Source organism: Miscanthus floridulus, chromosome 16 (genome assembly GCF_019320115.1).
Source record: "Miscanthus floridulus cultivar M001 chromosome 16, ASM1932011v1, whole genome shotgun sequence".
NCBI lineage: Eukaryota > Viridiplantae > Streptophyta > Magnoliopsida > Poales > Poaceae > Miscanthus > Miscanthus floridulus.
This window is the reverse complement of record NC_089595.1, coordinates 116,510,616-116,533,148: the sequence shown is the minus strand read 5'-3', so window position 1 is coordinate 116,533,148 and position 22,533 is coordinate 116,510,616. Positions and strand designations below refer to the sequence as shown.

The window sequence follows — 22,533 nt, the reverse complement described above, 5'->3', positions numbered from 1 at the left end:
TTTTGTCAAGGTATAGTTGGCCTATCGACTAGGCCACATTGCTTTCTTGGTTTAGCTCTTGTATGTGCTTGCTACTCTTGTATGTATCCTTTTTTCAATTGCTTTGCTGTTGAAAATAATAAAGTAATTAATGACCTTTTTCTGAAAAATTGCAAATCTTATTATGCTAACAGTTCTATGCATTTGCATGGCTGTATAAAGAAGTTGCAAGGTTGATGCTTTTAGATGGAGCTTAGAATACTGTCCACATTTTTCCATGTTCTTCTATATAAGTTAAGATGCTGTTCTTTTTTAACAGAAGGTTGCTTTGTGGGCCTAATTCTTTCCTCTCCTGTTAGTTGGCTATAAGCTACTAGTTCATTATTCTTTTCTTCATGTTCTCATGTATGCCCCACTTTTTTCCATCCATATTTTGGCCCCGTTCACTTCGCTGAAAAAACAAGTCGAAACATTGTTCCGGCTAATTTGTTGTGAGAGAAAAAACTGTTCCGGCTGAAAAAAACAAGCTGAAAAGGACAGATTATAAGAGAAACGAACCAGGCCTTTATGGTTTATTTTCAATTGCGTAATGGTTTTATGGGGATACTCTTAAATTATTCTATTCTGAATATTCATTTGTTTTGTAATATCATCTTTTTTATTTTGGTCCTAGAGCATAATTAGCTGGCATATTCACCGTCTCCGGTTCTTTTTTTTTTCACGAACGTGCCCTTGTGACACGAGTTACGGTTAGTTACATCTACATCAATCCTACGTAATCCATTGATTACCAAAAGACAGACAAACTAACAGGCACACAAACACAGATAGAGTTCTCAGATGGCTAATTTACAGAATTGTTTTGCGACGTTGCCAAGAACAGTGGCAGCAAGCTAGTAAGGTGACGGAAGCCCGCTCTGACCCAAAGGTTGGCTTCGTCGATGATGGAGCCGAAGACTGGATGCCTCGCCGCTGCGTCGAACGTCCTGGAGTTTCTTTCCTTCCACAGTTCCCAGCCAACGAGCAATACCATGGAGTCGAATCCTCTCGCCTAGCCGTTTTGGCGACCCTTTTTTTCGACGTCGTCCACCAAACCTAGAAAGACGCCATGTCCAGCAGCAAGAGATCATCAAGCCCAGGGAGTCTGAGGGCCAAACTCCAGACTTCGACACTGTAAGGACAAGCAAGCAGAAGGTGGTCTATTTCTTCAGTCCCCACACCACAGAGGACACAAAGTCGGTGCCGTCTCTGGTTCTCTGTAGCCCCGTTCGGCTTACCCCATATTTAATTTGTTTGACTTCTTTTTTCAACTGGAACAGTGTTTTTCTTTCACAACAATTCAGCCGGAACAGTATTTTTCAGCCAGTTTCAGCCAAAATTATGTCAGCCGAACGGGCCGTAAAGTGTTTGCCGTAATGTTGCATGAGTAATGTTCTTAGTCTAAGGGATTATTCGTGATATGAACTAAGGCTATTTATGATTGCTGTTGATATAGAGTATGCCTCTAGTGCCCGTTACAACCTAGGGTCTTCGTTGGGTTTCCACCGCTCTTGTTGAGTACTCCATCTATTTCAAATTATAAGATGCTTTGAATTTTCTAGATTAATAGCTTTTGCTACGCACCTAAATATATGTTATGTCTAGATACATAATAAAAGCTACGAATCTAAAAATATCAAAACGTCTTATAATTTGGGACAGAGGAAGTGTGACTTTTCTCTAGCTCTGACTCCTCTGAAGAAGCCATATCAAACGGTTTACTATGAAAAGTTATTTGTAGTCCTCTATAAAAAGAGGAATTAGAGTTGTTTTGGAGAAGCCACCGGCTCCGGTTCCTTTGGAGAAGCCCTTGGGATAAGCTCTCCCAAACAAGACCTTAATGTTTGCTAGGCAAAACCTATCATTCTTAGGATCACTCTATAAAACCGCCGAATTCCTATGAACCTTAATGCTGAACCCTAGCCCCCCATTCTATAGGCCTAACTCCATAGCTCCAGGTGTTTGAAATGATACGTGTTTGTCTTATAGTCGTTTTTTTTAGACTATAAAAAAATGAATAATAATGTTGCTATAAATCCTAGAATAAATCTAAAAAAAATACGAGCACCTGACTTAATGCGGGTGGATAAGTTACACCGGTCACTGCAAGTAATATAAGGCCAGTCTTAGTGAAAGTTTTATGCTGAGTTTCATTTGCATTAAATAGGTTGCCACATAGACATGGCAGTGTATTTAAGAAGAGAAAAAAGAAATGAGTTTGGTACGATTACTAACTATCTATGAGCCATGAAATTAAATGCTCATAAAATTATGGAATAAAGCTTTGCATTGAGACTTAGTATTTCATCCAATTTTTATTTCATTCTATATTACATGGTTGTGTTGGAAACAACGTCATGAAACTACCCACGGAGAGTAGCCTAATTAACCATAAAAGCATGCACGTCACAGATAGGGATAACATCATAACAGATACACTATAATAATACATTACACCATCTTCTGTTTCAGATCATTGAACCATCTTTGCAGCAGCAGCAGGAGAAACTGAAGCCGTAGAGTCGATGTCTATGGTGAACCACGGGCTGCGGAGTGCGGCCGACGCCGACGGCCTCTTGTCGGCGTTGCAGGAGAGAAGCCGCTTCAGGACGTCGAATCCATCCGCGGACAGCCGCTCCTTGGGCAAGAGCTGCCGCAGCCTGTTGCGGTGGCGGACGGGCGGCAGGACCACCGTGCCGGCGAGCGGGAGGGACTTGAATGTCGGCCACGTCCTCTGCCCCAGCACGCCGAGCACGCTGAATATCCGGCGGAGCACCTCGCTGTCGTCCTCCCCGTAGAAGAGCGGCTTCCCGGTGAGGAGCTCCGCCATGACGCAGCCAAGCGACCACATGTCCACCATGGCGTCGTAGTCGGGCTTCCCCAGGAGCATCTCCGGCGCCATGTACCGCCGCGTGCCGTCCCGCTTGTACGGCGGCTGGTCGGTGATCGAGACGGCGAGCCCGAGGTCTGTTTGTTATGGAAACGTGGCTGATGATTTGTGATCAATGACTCGCCGTCACGAACTCACGATCCTTCCATTTGGAAAAAGAATATTGTTCTAGCGTAGGATCGGCTCAAATCAAGTCTTGAGTTTGATCAGATTTGGTTATAAAAACGTATCAGTATTTATAATATCAAAAAATTAGAACCATGGTCATAGAATACAATTTTATAGGGAATTTTATAATATCACTTATTTGATTGTTAACATAAATACCAATTCGTGGAAGCTTAAAGATCGCATTAGCCAAAAATAATTAATCAAAATAGACACCTTTGATATGTGTGTGGCACAAATAAACTATTCATGTGCCAAATAACACAAACTCACCATGCACCATGTTTACTTCTTGCATCTTAAAAATATTTCTCTTCACACTTCCTTCTTACCTTTTTAATTCTCTCGATGATAAAAGAACTAGTCTACTTTCATGTGTATTAAGCCCTGTTTAATTCATGAGGCTAAACTTTAGCCCGCCTCTTTTAGTCACATTTTAGCCCTCATGGATCCAAATAGGAGGGTTAAAAGTGGGGGCTAAACTTTAGCCCACTCCTTTTTCATTAACCCCTCCAAGGTGGGCTAAAGAAGGCTAAAAGTGGTCCCTTCATAGCAAAAGACACATATTACCCCCACCCACCCATATTATTCCCGTGCATGAGTATTAATTAAGGAAAAATAAGTCATTGTAGGGTATATGTCTAATCTTTAGCCTCTAGATCCAAACACCCCCATGGGCTAAACTTTAGCCCCTTTATTCTAAGGGCTAATCTTTAGCCATGGGCTAAACTCCCCATGGATCCAAACAGGGCCTTATATACACATGCTAGCCCATGTTTAAACATGAGAGTTATGCACGACATTTCAAGCACTATGCATGCCTTTTACTGTCACTTATTATGCATAAGTTACTTGGTTTAGCACTCACCTTAATTGCCACTCCAAAGTGAATAGCCATAAACACATGCGTGCTTTTGCTTAATTACCACTCAACTCAAAGTTAAATAGTTATGGCTAGCACCGTGCACATTAAGCCTGGGCACGAAAAACTGAGAACCGAACCGAACTAACCGAAACCGAAATATTCAGTCCCAGGTTCGGTTCCAGGTTCTCAGGAACTGAAATTATTACGATTAATTCGGTTCCAGCACTCGGTTAACCGAATTGACATGAAATAACCAAACTAAGTTGTTGGACCTCTTGTTTTTTTTTACTGCAGGCTTGAATATTGCTCTATGCTTGAATATTTGAGAGAACAATAACATATATGTGTTGTACTGTTGTTTTATGCTGCATTGTTGTTTAAATTGTCCCTTTTGGCTGCATGAAAATCAGGCAAAATGCTGCCGAAATTTGCAATTGAATGTATTGTTTCTTGGTTCCTGAAAAAATCGGTTCCATCGGTTAGAACCGAAACCGAACCGAATTAACCGAAACCAAAATTAGCTGAAGAACCGAAGAACCGAACCGATCGGTTTTGATTAACCGAACGCCCAGACTGAGTGCACATGCATGCCCCTTTTATGAGTAAATGATACAAATAGCACCATGATAATTCTCTTGAAAGGGAGAGGAAAGAGTATTTCAACCCATAATTCTTACTCTTTAAGTCTAGCAACCATCACACTAAGATATTTAATAATAAAAATTATTACTGTTATTTACATGGGCCATATTATAGTTAAAGTAATTTAGCATTGGCATCATAAATATACTCTTTTATAAATCTGATTAAATTTTAAAATAGTTTGTTTTTTTATTAAAGATGGAACTAGAATTTCATCTTTTTCGGACGGAGGCAGTAGTACAAAGTACACGGACAGAAAAAAGGGAACTCCAAGTTTTTTTTTTTTTTAGGGAAAAAGGGAACTCCAAGTTCAACAACCGGAAGGGACAACAAAAACGAGAAACAAATCAAATCAGGTAGCTAGCCTAGGTGTGCCACAACATGCTCACCCCTACGGGCTAGTACGTCCATACTAGACGCACAATCCTGGGCTCCCGGCAACCTACGACAGGTTTCCGGCCATGACAAACCTTGTCAGTGGTCACACAAGCAGTCCGGCACGTCCGACGTCCTCAGGCACGCAGTGACTCCTCGTTATGAGCAATGTGTTATGAACGACGTATAGGAATATGAAGTAAAGAATCAAACCACAGAGGAGACATACGATTTAACGTGGAAAACCCCTCCGATGTGAAGGGGAAAAACCACGGGCACCAGCCAGCAACAATCTCACTATCTCAAGAGTTTGGGTTACACGCCTATGGCGGCTTACAAGAGAATCAAGTCTCCACGAAACCCTAGCAAGGGTATATATACCGTACCGTACCGCGGGAGGCTCCGCCCCCCGCACCCCCCGAGCACAGGGGCGAGACCTGATGGGCCGGCTTCAGACTCCGCTACGCTCCGGCCCAAGCCTCCGGCGACGGGCCTCCGCTTCGCTCCGTCAGAAGCCTGGCCTATATTCTGGAGTGAATTTGGAACAACTCCAACAAACTCCACCTTGAGACAAATTCATCTTGTATCATAAATCAACCCTTCATCCTGAACATAACAAAGATAGAAAACCACTGGTGCCAACAATAGTCTCTTGGACTATCCAATTAAACCAACTAAGCTTGAGCACAGCTCAAACTTAGCAACAGGAACAGGCTTTGTCATCATATCAGCAGGATTATCATGAGTACTAATTTGCATACCTTCAGCTTACCTTCTTCAATCACATCACGCACAAAATGATACTTGATATCTATGTGCTTAGTTCTCTCATGGAACATCTGATCTTTAGTGAGGTAAATTGCACTTTGACTGTCACAGTGCAAACTTATGCAAGATTCAACTCCACAAAGCTCAGCGTACAAACCTTTCAGCCAAATTAATTCTTTGCACGCTTCACAAATAGCCATATATTCTGCTTCAGTAGTAGACAAAGCAACAACTGACTGTAAAGTAGCCCTCCAACTCACAGCACAACTGCCAACAGTAAACACATAACCTGTAAGTGATCTTCGCCTGTCTAGATCAGCAGCATAATCAGAATCCACATAGCCAATAAGACCCTTATCAGTTCTTCCAAACTTTAAACAGGAATCTGCTGTGCCTCTGAGGTACCTGAAAATCCACTGAACTGCCCTCCAATGTTCTTTGCCAGGATTAGACATATATCTACTAACAAGACTCATAGCATATGACAAATCTGGACGAGAGCAAACCATGGCATACATCAAAGACCCCACAGCACTAGAATAATGAACCCTTGACATGTATTCAATCTCTGCATCTGTACTAGGACACTGAGTAGCTGACAACTTAAAGTGAGGTGCAATAGGGGTACTAACAACCTTAGCATTTTGCATGTTGAAACGCTGAAGAACTTTCTTGATATAATTTTGTTGACTAAGAAATAGCAAACCAGATTTTCTGTCTCTACTAATTTCCATACCAAGAATTTTCTTAGCACTACCAAGATCTTTCATATCAAAACCACTACTCAATAGCTTCTTTAACTTAGTGATTTCAATCTTACTCTTGGTAGCAATCAGCATATCATCAACATATAACAGCAAATATATAGGTGATCCATTAACATGCTTGATGTAAACACAGCTATCATACTTAGATCTTTTAAAACTGTGTGCTAACATAAATGAATCAAACCTCTTGTTCCACTGACGAGGGGACTGTTTCAAACCATACAAGGATCTCTTCAACTTGCACACATATTTTTCCTTGCCAGGCACTATGAACCCTTCTGGTTGGTCCATATATATGTCCTCCTCAAGCTCTCCATGCAAAAACGCAGTCTTCACATCTAACTGCTCAAGCTCAAGATCATGTGAAGCAACAATACTAAGGAAAGTACGAATTGAACTGTGTTTTACCACTGGAGAGAACACATCATTGTAGTCAACACCCAGAATTTGACTGTAGCCTTTAGCAACTAACCTTGCCTTATACTTTGGAGGCTCGCTTGGAGATAAACCCTCCTTTCTCTTGAAGATCCATTTGCAGCTGATGGTCTTCTTATTCTTAGGCAAAGGTACAATCTCCCATGTACTGTTCTTCTCAAGAGACTGCATCTCCTCATGCATAGCAGAAATCCAATTCTCAGTATCACCACAACGAATAGCTTCTTTATAGGTTGCTGGCTCATGAACATTCTCCACCTGTTCAGCACAACTCAAAGCATAGTAAGACAAATTACACTCTTCAATAAGACGCTTAGGAGGTGCAATTGTCCTTTTTGACTTGCGTTGAGCAATAGGTAAATTCCTCCTCTAACTGCAAAATAGGAGGAGTTTGCTGAACATCATCATGAGCATCATCCTCAGCAACATCATTATCATGGTCACCATGCTCATCAATAGGCTCCACCTGCACACCTGTATCATCATCAACATGCTCCACCTGCATGCGCATACGCTGCAGCTCTTTTTCTGGAACATGATCTGAGGGCAAACTGTCAGTAAACATCACAGATTCATTGAAAACAACACTCCTGCTCATAAAAGTCTTTCCTGTTTCAGGATTCCACAATTTATAGCCTTTGACTCCCGAACTATAACCAAGGAAAAGACACTTAACAGCTCTAGGCTCTAATTTTCCATTATCAACATGAGCATAAGCAGTGCATCCAAAAACTTTCAACTGTGAATAATCAGCAGGCGTACCAGACCATACCTCAATGGGAGTTCTTTTATTTAGTGGAATAGAAGGCGACCTGTTTATCAAGTAACAGGCAGTATTAGCAGCTTCAGCCCAAAAATGCTTGCTCATCCTGGCATTAGACAGCATGCAACGGGCCTTAGATATGATGGTTCTGTTCATGCGTTCGGCCACACCATTCTGTTGTGGAGTATGGGGTATGGTGTGATGCCTAACAATGCCTTCCGATCTGCAATAATCATTAAATTCACGCGAACAAAATTCTCCACCATTATCAGTACGAAGCAATTTTACCTTCCTTTCAGTTTGCCTTTCTATCATTACTTTCCAGTCCTTAAAAGCAGCAAAAGTATCATCTTTCTGTTTCAGAAAATAAGGCCAAACCCTTCTAGAGTAATCATCAATAATTGTAAGCATGTAACGAGCACCACCAAGTGAGGACTTACGGGAAGGACCCCATAAATCAGCATGAACATAATCAAGAGTACCTTTAGTGGTGTGAACAGAAGTGTTGAAATGTACCCTTTTATGCTTCCCGAAAATACAATGCTCACAAAACTTTATTTTACTCGAAGTGCAGCCATCCAGCAGGTTTCTCTTCATCAATTCTGCCATACCATGGTGACTCATATGTCCCAAACGCATATGCCAAAGGTTAGTTTTACTAGGTTCATCATTAGTAATAGCAGCAACAGCGGAATCAGAACCAGGTAAAGTACACCCTCTAAGGACATATAACTTTGCAGAATTAAGATCACCTTTCAAGCAAACAAGAGAACCTTTTGATACCTTCAGAACGCCATCTGAACCGGAATATTTGTAACCTTCTGCATCAAGCGTGCTCAATGAGATAAGATTTCTGGACATCCCTGGTATATACCTGACGTTTTTCAGCGTGCGTGTCATGCCATCATCAGTCTTGATCTGAACTGATCCAATCCCCACAATGTCACACTGGGTTATCATCTCCCATCCGCACAACATCCCCTTTCTGCACAGGCTTATACGAGCTAAACCAATTTCTGTTAGTGCAAATATGAAATGAACATGCGGAATCGAGAATCCATTCATCATGACCAGCAACACAACCAGCAAATACTACCAGACAATCTCCAGAATCATCATCAGACGCAGCAGCAGCAACAGAGACCTTACCAGCCGACTTTTGTTTCCTCTTCTCCTTATTCTGTACTTTTCTGCAATCCTCAACATTATGATTTGTCAGCTTGCAATAAACACAGAACTTTTTATTACCATGCGGCTTGGACTTTGAACGGCCTCTCCTTTCGTAGTTCTTTCTACCATCATTGCCATCATTGGAGGATCTGTTTTCAGTTCTGCCTCTCACATGCAAAGCATCGCCCTTGGAGGACGACGTCCCGTCATTCTGCACCATGCCTCTCATCTTCTCCCTAGACTGGAGAGCCTCATAAACTTCCTTTAGGGTTAGTTCATCACGGCTCAAAAGTATGGTGTCACGAAAATTTGCATACGAATTTGGCAAAGAACATAGCAGTAAAAGACCTAAGTCCTCATCATCATACTTCACCTCCATCGACACTAGGTCGGCGACGATCTTCTTGAATTCAGCGATGTGGCTCATCACTGAATCCTCCTCCTTCATCTTCAGGGTGAACAGCTTCATCTTCATCTGCATCTTACTGGTTAGATCCTTGGACATACAGATCGATTCCAGTTTCAGCCATAGTTCTGCAGCAGTTTTCTCTTTCAGACACTCCTGCAAAATATCATTATGAAGATGCAACTGAATTAGGGCGAGCGCCTTCTGATCCTTGCGGATCTCTTCTGGAGTCCACTCGGCCTTCCTCTTTCCGAAACTATCCAGCGCCTCATCATAGTCATGAGTCTGCGCCAGAATCCCCCGCATCTTGACTTGCCATAGCGAGAACCGCGTGTCGTAGTTCAGCAGCGGAAGATCGAACTTCATCGACGTCGTCATGAACCCTAACAGCAACCAAAGCTCTGATACCACTTGTTATGAACGACGTATAGGAATATGAAGTAAAGAATCAAACCACAGAGGAGACACACGATTTAACGTGGAAAACCCCTCCGATGTGAAGGGGAAAAACCACGGGCACCAGCCAGCAACAATCTCACTATCTCAAGAGTTTTGGGTTACACGCCTATGGCGGCTTACAAGAGAATCAAGTCTCCACGAAACCCTAGCAAGGGTATATATACCGTACCGTACCGCGGGGGGCTCCGCCCCCCGCACCCCCCGAGCACAGGGGCGAGACCTGATGGGCCGGCTTCAGACTCCGCTACGCTCCGGCCCAAGCCTCCGGCGACGGGCCTCCGCTTCGCTCCGTCAGAAGCCTGGCCTATATTCTGGAGTGAATTTGGAACAACTCCAACACAATGCTGCAGCTGCTAGTCCAAGTATAGTAAACCTTGGCTTGCAGCTCACAGTCACAGGAGCGTTGCTTGCAAATACACTCGGGAGTGAGATCAAACAAAACGGCTGCAGAGATTCACGATCACCATCCTGATGAACACGAACACTAGGCACCGGCTCGAGCTGCTCAGCCATTCCAACTCTCACCGATCGAGCTAGAAGAGCCAGCTATTTCTGTCCGGGCAGACGAACTGTGTCATAGCCAAGCTGAAGCTCTACCAAAAAGATCTAAATCTGATCATGGGCTATCCGACCTACCTAAGCCAATCCGATCCGCCCGAAAAACAACCCGATTCTGCCAATTCATTGCATCGCGTAATCCGACAACAAAAATTTGGCAACGACGACGACGAACCGCACATTGCCGTCGGGGAGGTGAAAGCATTGGGGGCTTGCTGCCACAGCTGCTACTCGGTGAATTGCATGAGCTGGGAGCTCTTTTTGTTGAACTGATTCTGAGTTAAGATAATAACCAGCATCATTTGCGCTGTTTCTGACACGGATATCTAGGGCTACAACTGCATATTTACATCAATGTTTGAATCAAGAAACTAACGATGCCGCTATATAAATATACTAATAACGAATCGTCTGCCTCAAAATAAGCGGCCGCTTAGCTTCCTTCCACCCTAGCGCTCCTCTGATGTGAACTTGTTCCAAGCATCCTGCAAAATAGGTGGCAGCAGGTGAGCAAAGTTTCTCTCCTTTGTTCCCGCTTCATTTACTGATATGATTGAATCATCGCATGACACAGGTAAGAGCGCGAAGCAGGAAAAGCCGTGCGTCCAGAAATGAAGTTTTTGCAGCAGCATTTCACCAATAAAAAAAACTTGGTTTGCAGGCAATGCAAAGTCTTCGAACAGACAGAGTTCCGGCAGGGCAAAAATGTGCATCAAGGGTCTGATAATAACTTGCAAAAGTTCTTTGCAATTGCCTTCGCAAATGTGCGTGCATTTTCCAGACTGGTGTGGTTAACAGGGACACAAAGCGCGCCAGCTTATGCATAAAAGGTTGAGAGAAAAAGGAATGACTCATGCAAAAGTGCAGGAAATTATCTAGGACGTTCCCAGAATTATCGCAAAATCAGAAACCGAAGTTCTAGAAATAAAGTACTCCTTGCAAGAGAGAAAAGGAGACTCTGGAAATGCAACCAGAAACAGAAAGGGTTGCTCTAATGGAGTTCCAAATGGACCAGAGCATTCCATATGGACAAAGCACATACCTTAAGAAGATCGAAAACCTTCTCGCAGATGTATTTCTGTCTGATTGTAGCACCCCTTTGCTGCAATTTATCTGGATGGACACAAAGGGTTGCCTTCCTGTAAGCTTTCTTCACAGCAACAGCTGTAATGAGATCTGTTAGTGGCACCGGTTGCCAGCCACTATCGGCACCAAGAATCTGCCAGGGAAAACAGAGCAACACATGACAACCTTTTCCATGTTCTATGTTACGGATTTAAAGATGCATGAAATTTAACTGCTTACGTATTGCAATGTGGACAGCAAGGCCCTCAGATTTCCTTCCTTTCCATTTGACCATCTCTTGATCTCAGGATCCAGGAATTCAGACAGCCTCTGAAATACATAAACACCAATACTATGAATAAACGCAGATACAGTGAGACTGTTCTCTGTATGTAAATGCCTTACATGTTTCTCTGCTTGCTCTCTTTGAGCTAGCAGGTCCCGCATGTTCTTCTCAGCAAGCGCTTTTGTCTGAAAATAGGGAATGTGCACGTCACCAAACTACTGACAAACATAAGGCAAAAAAATGAAATAAAACCCAGAAAGGAGTATCAGCTATACCACACGCTCAGCTGTGCGTTGATGCCTCTCTAATCTTGCTTTATGTCTTAAAGCGGACTCAACCTCAACCACAGCTGCCAACAAATATCAAAGAGCAGAAAATTAGAGTAGTAACAACCAAATATATTTTTACAAAATGCATGCAAGGCTTCCTCGGAAAACATGATTTACAATAAAGTCTTGAATATATTAAGTACCTCTGTTGCCGGAATCTGGGTTTCGAATGAAATTACCAGAAGTTGCCCTCTGAAATTGTGACTCCTGTCGAATGTCCTGTATCCAGAATCAAGATTTATATCTAGTCAGCGATTTCTCTAAAAAGGGGAAACAAAAAGAAAACAAGGTTGCATAGTAGAGTCTGAATTTCAAACTGCATCACACAATGGACCATACCAACGAAATACACCTACCTGATTGGTGGACTTGAAACTCTCCTTGAAAGAGGATTTGTATCGTTCCCTCCGTTCTCTTGCCTCTGCGAGAGCCTTCTCAGCCTTCGCCTTTTCTATTGCCCGCTCCCGAGCTTCAGCAGTTGCTCGCTCAACTGCCGCACGTTCTGCTTTTATCCTAGCTTCTCTAGTAGCCCTTTGAGGAGCAGCTTCAACACTCGCTCTCTCTTCTTTCTCTCGGGCCTCTGCAGATGCCCGTTGCCGTGCAGCAGTAATTCTTTCCAAAGCCATCTTTTCTGCCTTTTCACGAGCTTCGGCAAATGCTCTCTCGTGTGCTTCTCTTGTCGCTCTTTCAACAGCAAGTCTATCCTTTTTACGCTCCCTCTCCCTTTCTGCCTCTTCCAATTTTCTTCTTTCCTTCTCTTCAGCAAGTTCTCTGTCTTTATCCAATTTCCTTCTTTCCTTCTCTTCGGCAAGTTCTTTTTCTTTCTCCAATTTCGTTCTTTCCTTCTCTTCGGCAAGTTCTCTTTCTTTCTCCAATTTCCTTCTTTCCTTCTCCTCAGCAAGTTCTCTTTCTTTCTCCAATCTCCTTTCGTTTTCTTTTTTCTCTTGTACTCTTTGAGAAGACCCTTTGTCCTTCTCACATGCACTATCTGCTGTCGTCATGTTCTCCCTCTCTTTGGTCCTCTGAACTCCATGTACCTCTTTTTTCCACGTCCCAATAGGAACTGATGTGGGAGCTTCAGCAGATTTAGTTACACCACACGTCGTCTCCAAGGGAGATGGTACATGCTCTGCCTTTGATATCCTTGCTGTAGTGTCTTTTTCTTCCATTATGCTTGCCTTCTTATGATCTTCACATGTAGACCTTTCTGTTGGTAATTCTCTTTCTCCTCTGTTGGAAACCTCTCCGGTGCTATCACTTGTAGCTTTGCTGACAACTTCATCGCCTGAAAGGGATTCAGATCCAACTTCATCACAAGTTGTATCACGCTTTGCATCTACACCATTTTTTCCCCTGTTGGTGCTTTCAGATGAATTTTGGTCCAGGTTACAGTGAGCAGATCCATCTTCAGTACCTGTGCACTCACTATTTTCTAATGCGGTTTCATCTGCTTCTTTGCCATTAATATCAGAGATAAATGCATCCATTCCTTCTTCCATGTTCTCCTCTTCACCATGCCCTAATGACCCATGCATTCCTTGATCCAGTTCTCTTTTGATCAACTTGCTAGCTACCTCAAATACATTCAGCATGTTTGATTCTTCTGGGTCCGCAAAGTTATCATTTTGTAGAATATCATCATTTGCATCTTTAGGACAATCAGCGTCCAGATCCACAATTGTTACTTCAGGGTGTGCACATGGACCAACTTTCTTCTCAATTTCGAATTTCTGTACTTTTTCAGAGACTAAATTTATCTTGGCTCCTTTGTTATGGAAGTGTGATGGCAGCAAGAGCGATCCATCAATAAAGCTGAATTTTTCTCTTCCATAACTTTCAGCTTCCTGCTCAATTCTATTAGGTCCCCTCGTGAAAGCATCACATACATCAGATTCTTTAAGTTCTTCTAAAATCAATGATTTAATGTTACTTCCCTGGGAAATAGCAACATTAGATACATCTGAGGATTCCTGTAACTTTTCATTACTCCGAGAACTGTGTTGCATCCCGCTATCGCAAGATACTTCTGGTGCCAGTTTACTGTTTGTGTCCTCTTGTGATGTTCCTGCTAATGGACTTAAATTTGGACTAATATTACCATGGTCTCTAAGATCACTGGCATTTACTGATAAGCAAGCCTCTGGTAATGAACCTGAGACATCCTTGAAGACATCCAGCTTTGTGGAGGCTCCACTTGTAGGAAGCTCAATACATTTATCAGTATCATGGCTTTCCTTAGCATTTTCCAGTGTTACAAGTCCCTCACCAATTGAATTATGAGTCTCTTGGTGTGCCATATTTTCTGTAGAAGGTTCTAAAATCACAGACACCCTATCTTTGTCCACTGGAGCCGTCTTGTTCTCCCCCAGATTTACATGTTTCACCCCCACATTCCTGCCATCATTAACCTCCCATGGTTTTTCATACCTGTCCAAGTCAGAGTCTGCTGCATTGAATTCAGTTTCCCTCTGATCATTGATGACACTAGTAATGGGATCCGTTTGCTTGCATTTATCACCTCCCTCTGTGACTTCATCAGTTTTGCATTTCTGATCATCTCCGGATAGCTCAAAAAAGTCATTACCTGACTTCCAGTTGCCTAGTTTCTCTAGTTCACTGGAAGTTTGACAGGACTCAGTGCAGTGTTGCAACATGTGCTGAGGCTTCTCCAATGGAAGTACCTTTTTCCCATTGTCATCGAAATGATCTAATCTGACTGCACTTAACTTTTTATGCCTGTCAAACAAAGAATCATCAGGGTTCTTTTCTTCTTTCGATGACTTTTTCACCGATAGTTTTTGTTCGGAAGTATCGACATCTACAGAAATAGGAGACTTGATTTCCATAGACCTTGTGCTTCTAAGATGACTTGGCTTCTTCCGCAATTTAAAACTGTCACCTTTTCCCTCTAACAATGCTTTTGCAGCCTTTAACCTAGCTTCGGCAAAATCCATTGCCTCCTTCATAGCTGCTGATGCAGAAGTTGGATTGCCATCAACTTTCTTGTCAGTGTGAGGCATGTTGCTACTTGAAGTGGTATGTGCAGCAGAAGTTGGAGAGCAATTGTGGTTTACAATATTGACGCATCCTTTAGCTGCACTCTCTTTCTTGTTGAGCAGTTTAGGTTGCTGCCTCAATATTGGCTGTACTTTGATTGGTTGTGTCTGTGCATCACTGTCAGATACCCAAAGAAATGCATAATCAGGAGGTGTTACAGTACTGCATGTTGAATGAATATCAGAGTTCTTGTGGTTTTCATTTGCTGATATACTTCCAGAAATAGGTGTCCACGATAGACTTTGTTGCTTCTGATCAACTGCAAAATCACTCTCAGGACTCCGCACACTCGTGTTAGCAGAGCTTGGGTTCTTATTATCATCATCATTGGCCATTGTGCCATTGTCAATTCTCGAAACATGATTGATTGCTGTATCATGTGACAAATTGCGAGAATCAATCACAAAGTCCAACGAAGGTTTAGCTGTGCAGGTCGTCATCTCAATTAGATCATCGGGTCTCCTCTCAGTAGTTTTGTTATATGACACCACAAACTGCAGACTTTCTGTGTCTGGAGAGAAGGATATTGGAGAAAACTTATGGTCTTTAAAGTGCTGGCGATGATCCAGATTTTGATAGTGTTGATGAAGTATAGAAGGCTCATCCTCCAGCTGGCAGGATTCTTTTTTAAACGATGATCTGTTAATACAAAAAGTTGACGGTAAACCATGTGACAGATAGGAAGCACAGATACACTTTTAACTACCAAAGTAGAACAATCATGTTACACTAAACATGTTGCTGAATTACAGAATGCAGATTGAAAAATCAAACTTGATTGTTTTTGCTGGAATCACATTTTGCTGCATGTTATTTTCACTGAGATGCACTTCATATATAAGACAAAAAACACAAATATTTGATGGTAATTACTGGCAGTAGATATTACAAATATAGCATATCGACATCACTCATTACCTTTATCAGCATCCTGTCAAAATGGATGCTGCAGCATACAACACTACAAGATATACATACGTTACAACCCCCAACCCCACCAAGTAACGCTTCTACTCATTATGGACAAGACCTAAAAGGGGAAAAAAAAGCAAAGGAAATGGACCAGATGCAAAAGGAAATTGACCCGATTCCCATCTCCTATCTCACCTCCCGTGGTGGTTTACTCGTTTTCATTATCCTTGCAATGCCCATGGCCAGCTAGCCTCACCAGCTTATCAGATGTAGCTTGTTGGCCAGCAAGTTCATAGTGCGCCCATCCATGTTTAATGCATCCATTCCCTAGCAATATAACACATCAACCGGACATGCTAAAGTGTGGTTTGACCACTCTTGCACTGACCTGGCTGATTTACCCAACTACCACATCCTCTTCAGTTCCACATGTTCCTATTGTTGTGTAGCACTAGCTTCTTCCTCAGGAGGAAGCAGGGACTTCTAGTTCCTTGGTTCTACTACAATCACTGGTAGATCTTTCACCAAATAATGGAGGAGCACCAACTCATTTGGCGCTATAAGGTGTGGTGGGCCCATGATTAAAAATCATCGCCAATGGTTACATGGAATCTATTAGGGAAGATTGGTTACAACTGAATGAGACAGGGAAACTGCTCACATGGGCGAAAAACACAAATCAAGGGATGTCCATTTCTGTGCGTACCACTAACCATAGAAGAACATACAATATACATGCTTCCACCAACCAAAGTCAACCTTATACTTGATTTTAAGAAGCAGTGAAGATTATTTATCTATACCAAGCTTGCCTGACGAAATTCGTACCAATCCTATGAATTTCGTTCACGTCAACTGTGGAAAACTTATTATCAATTCATCCTATCCTATATTCCTACTCTTCTTGAAAGTTCAACTTTGTTTGAACTCCATGGAAATAGTCTGTGCTTGTAATGTCTGCAGACCGTATGAGGATCTCCACCAGGAGATTACAACCTAACACATACATCTTAATTCCAACAATATATACGAAGATAGATAGGTCGCAAACGACGAGTCCTTAACAGAAACCCCCAAATTCCACAGAAGCACCAAAAAGAAAGGTGCAAATGACAACACCTGATGGCACCATTTCACGCCAAGCCGAATAATGAGCGAGCAGAAAAGGCTCTGCTTTCCCCTCAAAGAAGGAAGACACCTTTACGAACTAGAAAATGCAAAACTGTCCAGAAACGCTTAATGCTGCATAAGCAGCTACTCCAACACAAACAACACTCTGGACGGAGAGCAAAGCGGTGTAAAAAAGAGGATCGGACGGAAGAGGCACCTTTTCGACGAGAAGAACGGAAGATGTGCAAGGTAAAAAGCCCGCAAATCTCCACCCCCAATCTACCCACCAGCAGACTACGACGTGACACGGTCGCATTTCCGAATGGAGAAAGCAAATCGTGAACCCCACTCAAGGCCGTCTTTCAAATCCACGTCTGCAAACGAAGAACGCCCAAACCGGGGAAGCAGCAAAGGCCGCGCGCACTGTTCACCCAGCCGGAAACACACACACAGGCAGGCGATGAATGTCGGAGTGGGTCAGAGGGAGGGAGCGCGTGCAGCACAGCACAGACCTGGTGGAGCTCCCGCTGGACGAGGCGATCTCCGGGTCCGTATCCCTGGCAGCCTCGGGCTCGGGCTCGCGCTGCGGCGCGCCGAAGAGGTCCTCGTACGGCAGCGCGAAGTCGGCGAAGTCGAAGCGGCCGAAGATCTCCCCGTAGTCCCCCTTCCCGCGGCATGCGAAGAAGCCGCCGGCGCCGGCGCTGGAGGCGGGCGCAGGCGGCAGGTCGAGGTACGGGATGGAGCAGGTCGCGGCGACGCCGCCGAACACCTCGGCGTAGTCCAGCGGCGCGCCCCCGAACGGCGCCGCGAAGCGCGGCGGCCCGCCGAACACGTCCCCGTACGCCGCCCGTGCCGCCGCCGCTCCTCCTCCTCCGCCACCAACGCCCGCCGCTCCCGTCGCCACCGCCGCCGCGGCTGCCTTCCGGTGGTGCCTCCTCTCCCTCCGCGCCGCCTCCATGGCCGCCACGCGCGAGCGCGCTACCCCCTAGACCCTCGCCCACCCTCCGTGCACAGGGGTTTGGGGGAGGGAAGGATGGAGGAGAGGAATGGAGAGGGAGGCGAGCGCTGCGCGAGGTCAGAGTGGGAGGAGACGAAGCGCAGGGGGGAGCAGGCAGGCGGGCAGGGCTTTACTCGGGAGTCGCTGCGTTTGGGACGGTGTCCGTCCGTGTTTTGCCACTAAAAAAACCGCCGCGCCTGTGTCGCCTCGTCCTTGTGGGGCATGGCAAATGCCAATCAGCATGGGCGCCGCGGTGTGGAGCGGGAGCGCGGAGGGCTGCTGCGGCGGCCATACCAACAAACAGCTCTCGTAACAAATAACCTGTTTTTTTTTTTTTTCCAGCCACGACTTATCAATCAAACCAACAGAGCAATATATTGATGTGGGTTGTTTTTACGTTGTGACTGCACGGAAAAGCGTTGTCTCGCCGGAGCGAATAGCTGAATGGAATGGATGGGCTGGCGGGGGATGACCGTCCGTTCATCCGACCGTCCCGTCTCAGGAGGGGGCACGGCCGGAACCACGTCGGCGTGGGTCCTTGTCGCTTGCTGCCTGATGCCAGCTACGGCCTCCGGGAGTTGGGGTGTTGCAAGACGGCGGCGGCTTTGTGGTTTTCACCATGGCGACGCTTTGGCTTTGGGTTGGGTTGCGGCGGCGATGGTGGTGGGATCAATTGTCTTTGACACGCTTCTAGGTACTCCCTCCGTCCCTAAAAGAGGGTCGTTCTGAGATTTTGAAGGAGTACCAAGAAAACCATGATTGCTCTACCTTCACGTCGTTCAAGCTCTCTCACTCAGGTAGTGTCTCTACCGATGAGTGGTGAGATAAGTAGCTGAACCATGGTAGTGGTAGGTGTGCGACCCACAAGACAACATCAAACAACACTCTATAAGGGACAGTTTTTGAAAGCTAAAACGACTTTATTTTTGGTACAAAGGGAGTAGGTTTTGTGCAGGGGTACTCATTTGTGTTTCCGACCTAGTACAAAGTACTAGTACCAGCGTGCTAGATAGACCGAGTGAACCAAGCATGACGTTAGATAGGGTACAATGTCATTTTTTATCTTGAAATGTATGTTAAGACAACATAGATGTACCAATTGCCATGGCAAATTTGGTAAAATGTTAGGCGATATTATATTGGTAGCTACCATTCTGCTCTGGGCCATATAAGAGTGCACATACGTACGTGCATGCGATCTCATCTGTGCCATGCAGATTGCCGCCTCCACCATCCGATTTGCCATGGACGAACGACAAATGCCTCTCGAATGCACTCGGGACATGATAAATAGATATACGTTATCCGAACACGATGCCTTACGTGGCCGAGTCGAATGACGTTAACGTGTTAACATGATGTGTGGTTTTTTTTGTCCGTCGAACTGTACCTCCTTCTTTTTCCTCGAGATTTTTCTTTAACGGATCTCGTAACGGCTAAGATTAGATCATATTCTTTTTGTCTCCGAATATTCGACAACATTTGACTCATTCGGTGAACACATTTCAAACAACTTACTTCCCCATCCGGGGGGGGGGGGGGGGATCTAATTACGACCGAATGCCAAGTAAAATTATTTTGAGATAGGCTAAATTTATAACAAAAATATCAATATCTATAATAAATCAGATTTGGTATTAAATATATTTTTATAATATACTTTATCCTATAGATATATTGATATTTTTTTTGAAGAGAAAGATAGATAGACTTCATCTTATAGATATATTGATATCTTTTTTTGAAAAAAAAGATAGGTGTAGATATACCGCCTTAAACAGTTTGAGTATCGACGAAACAAACAAGAATCATATCCTTTTGGGAAGGAGCCAGTGCCATGATAAAATAGAGAAGCATAATGGCTGACTTGCTGTGGTATCTATGACCTATCTAGCAGCTTGAACCTACTACTGGATAGGCAGGCCAGGTTCTCTCCAGCACCTCCTCCGAAGGACTGCTCCTACTACGTGCGATTGGCAGAGTCGTGCAGTTGGTCAACCACGGACCACGGTCCTTGCGCTGCATTACGCCCGGAGTGCAGGACATGTCCACACTGTACGTCTGTAGGAGTAATCTGCACGCTGCGATGAGGCCCGCTCTAGTTGCTCTACCATCTGCCCCCATTGGTTCGCCGGACGTCGCGGCTACGATTGCTGGGTCGCTGGGACCAGCCGAGCCAAAAGTCGGCACGGTCTAGTACACGCTGCCTGCCGTCAGAGTCAAACATCCGCCGACCATGTACACACTGACACAGGGGAGTGACTCAGCCTCGGCTCGTGGACAGCGATGCGCCCTCCTGCTCCAGTTCATGTCCTTCCCCTGCGTCGCCATGCCCATGTCCCGAGCACGACGGCTCCAATTCATGGCGAGCCACGCACAGGCACAGTTGCAGGGTTCGCGAAAACGATGTGTCTGACGGGGTTGAGAGAGGAGCGTGAGCGGACAGGATCAGATCACAGACACGGAGCGTCCGGTGCCAGGGAAAGGTCGATTCGAGGGAATTACACACGGACAACGACCGCGCTGCGGAGCCATCGGCCATCCGATGACACCAATGATCTCCCTCTCCCTGCCTCCCTGTTCAACGGCAGTAGCTGCAGCAGCCAACAGGCCGGGATGGCAGGCGTGCTCTCGTGCGTTTCCTCGTGCCGAAAGCGAGCTGATGGCTCCCCGCAGCCGCCCAGGCGCGACAGACCGTGTGTCTGTCTGGCTCATGGTGACTGTTCCGTGGTCGTTGTATAAAAATGCCACGGCTTTAAATTTGTTCATTCTCAGTCAGGCACGGTGTCTGTTTCGTGTTCGTTGAGTCGCTGGCACTCGGACACGGATGACGGGATGAGAGTGAAAGCCACGCGCATGGTCCCTGGACGCACTGCTGCGAACAAAGGTTCTGTCTGTCCGTATAGTTTACGTGGCTTATAAATCGGTTAATATTGTTTGGTTGTAAGAGAAAAATACTATATCATGACTGATAAGCATGATTAATACGATCAAGCGAACACGTGGCGGCCGGCCCCGTGCCATGCGAATTCTCTGCTCCAGAGGCTTTCGATCGGATGAGACTAATCCCTGCGTCTCATCATGGTTTAGACGACGCTAAACCGGCGCAGACGGGACGGGCGCGAGATTACTTGCACGCTAAACCTTGCTTGCGCGTGACGCTCGTGGCAGACTGACTGACAGCGAGAAAAAGAAAGAAAGACAGAAACGGCTCGGGCAAGGCTGCGTCGACAGCGTGCACGCGCGCGCGTGCCGCCTCCCACAGCACAGCTCGAGCTCGTTTCGTTTGCTGAGGGGGCAAAAGGCGCGGTCCAGGGCTTGCATGCCGGCCGCCCGCCCGGCAGGGTCGTCGCCAGGAGCACGCTGGGTGTGGCAGGCGTACATGGCCGTTGGCCGGGCAGGCACAGGCAGCCATCAGTGTCGTCGCTGGTCTCTAGCTGCTTGCCTCAAGTGAAATGAAATCATCCACGGCGTCCCTACTCCCTGGACGAGTGAACTGCATGATGAGCCACCTTTTGCATGGCAATGGAATGGAATGGGTTGTGCGAGTGGAGGGTCTCATTTGGGCGTCCTCTGCCTGTTCCCTCCCCCGGCACGAATCATTTCCCCTTTTCTTTTCTCTTCTTCCGTCCGGTGTCCCTTCCCCATCATTCCTCCCTCCCAGGTGGCCAGGTCCCCCAGCCCTAGCCTGCCGCATCCTCCTCCAAGATAACAAAAACTAACGGCGCTCTTCCTCTTCACGTGCCCAAGCTGCATGCTTAGGCGCAGTTTGGGATGATTTTGGCTACTCGTCAAAGGACCCATGCCCTGTTTGTTCTTTGTAGAGCTGAATCCGCTTTTGAAAATGTCTAGTAAAAACGGTTCCGGTGATAGTTTTATTATAATTTATGGTAAATCTATAAGGAAAAAAGAATGGACCATATTTTTTTTATTATAATTTATGTTAAATCTGTGAGAAATAGACGAGAGATCATAGTTTCACGTCTCAGCTCGCCTAGTAAGAGAATGACTACGGGGATATTTGGTTGCCGACCAAACTTTGCCTCGCCAGTCGCCACGCATGCGGTTGCCACAAGAGTTTGGCTGCTGTTGGGTTGAATACGTTAGTTGTGACAGCCACAGTTTGTCTCATGACTCAAGCTTATTTGCGCCACACCTGTGGCGGCCATATTCTGCGCCACAACCCTCGGCGTGGGCGCTGAACCAAACTGCCTCTACGTCTCTTCCTCCGAGCTTCTTCGCTGGAGTTTTTTTGTCCGATGATTGTTTGGCCGAATTTCAGTGGAGTTAGAGCCAGAACCGCTCCAGAAACCTGCTAACGGCGTCTGTTAACCGTCCAATCCGACCTAGACCACTCTTTCAGAATTAATGGCCTTAAACAGTCGCAGTCACAGGATTTATGGGCTGGACAGCGACTCTCATTTCATGCATGGCACCGGCAACGACGTTCGCCCTTTTTAGTGTAAGAGAAAAATACTATTTATTAGTTCATA

General features: G+C 45.2%; 2 protein-coding genes across 3 annotated transcripts; both read right to left on the bottom strand.

Annotated features, from left to right (window-relative positions):
• Nucleotides 1-2,397: 2,397 nt before the first annotated feature.
• LOC136510087 (putative cyclin-dependent kinase F-2) lies at nt 2,398-3,503 on the bottom strand. The gene has a single exon (XM_066504654.1). It carries the CDS (start codon nt 2,918-2,920, stop codon nt 2,492-2,494), a length of 429 nt encoding a protein of 142 aa, XP_066360751.1. The 5' UTR covers nt 2,921-3,503; the 3' UTR covers nt 2,398-2,491.
• A 7,016-nt stretch (nt 3,504-10,519) lies between these two features.
• LOC136511777 (auxilin-like protein 1) lies at nt 10,520-18,298 on the bottom strand. 2 transcript variants are annotated; one of them, XM_066505806.1, is made up of 8 exons: nt 17,556-18,298; nt 12,321-15,660; nt 12,108-12,183; nt 11,911-11,984; nt 11,755-11,820; nt 11,590-11,679; nt 11,327-11,503; nt 10,520-10,769 (listed from the first exon to the last, which is right to left on the bottom strand). In XM_066505806.1, the coding sequence occupies exons 1-8, from the start codon at nt 17,999-18,001 to the stop codon at nt 10,734-10,736; spliced, it is 4,305 nt and encodes a 1,434-aa protein (XP_066361903.1). In that variant the 5' UTR covers nt 18,002-18,298; the 3' UTR covers nt 10,520-10,733. The 2 variants fall into 2 exon arrangements, with proteins under 2 accessions (XP_066361903.1, XP_066361904.1); XM_066505807.1 differs by lacking the exon at nt 17,556-18,298 and adding an exon at nt 17,261-17,542.
• Nucleotides 18,299-22,533: the final 4,235 nt, after the last annotated feature.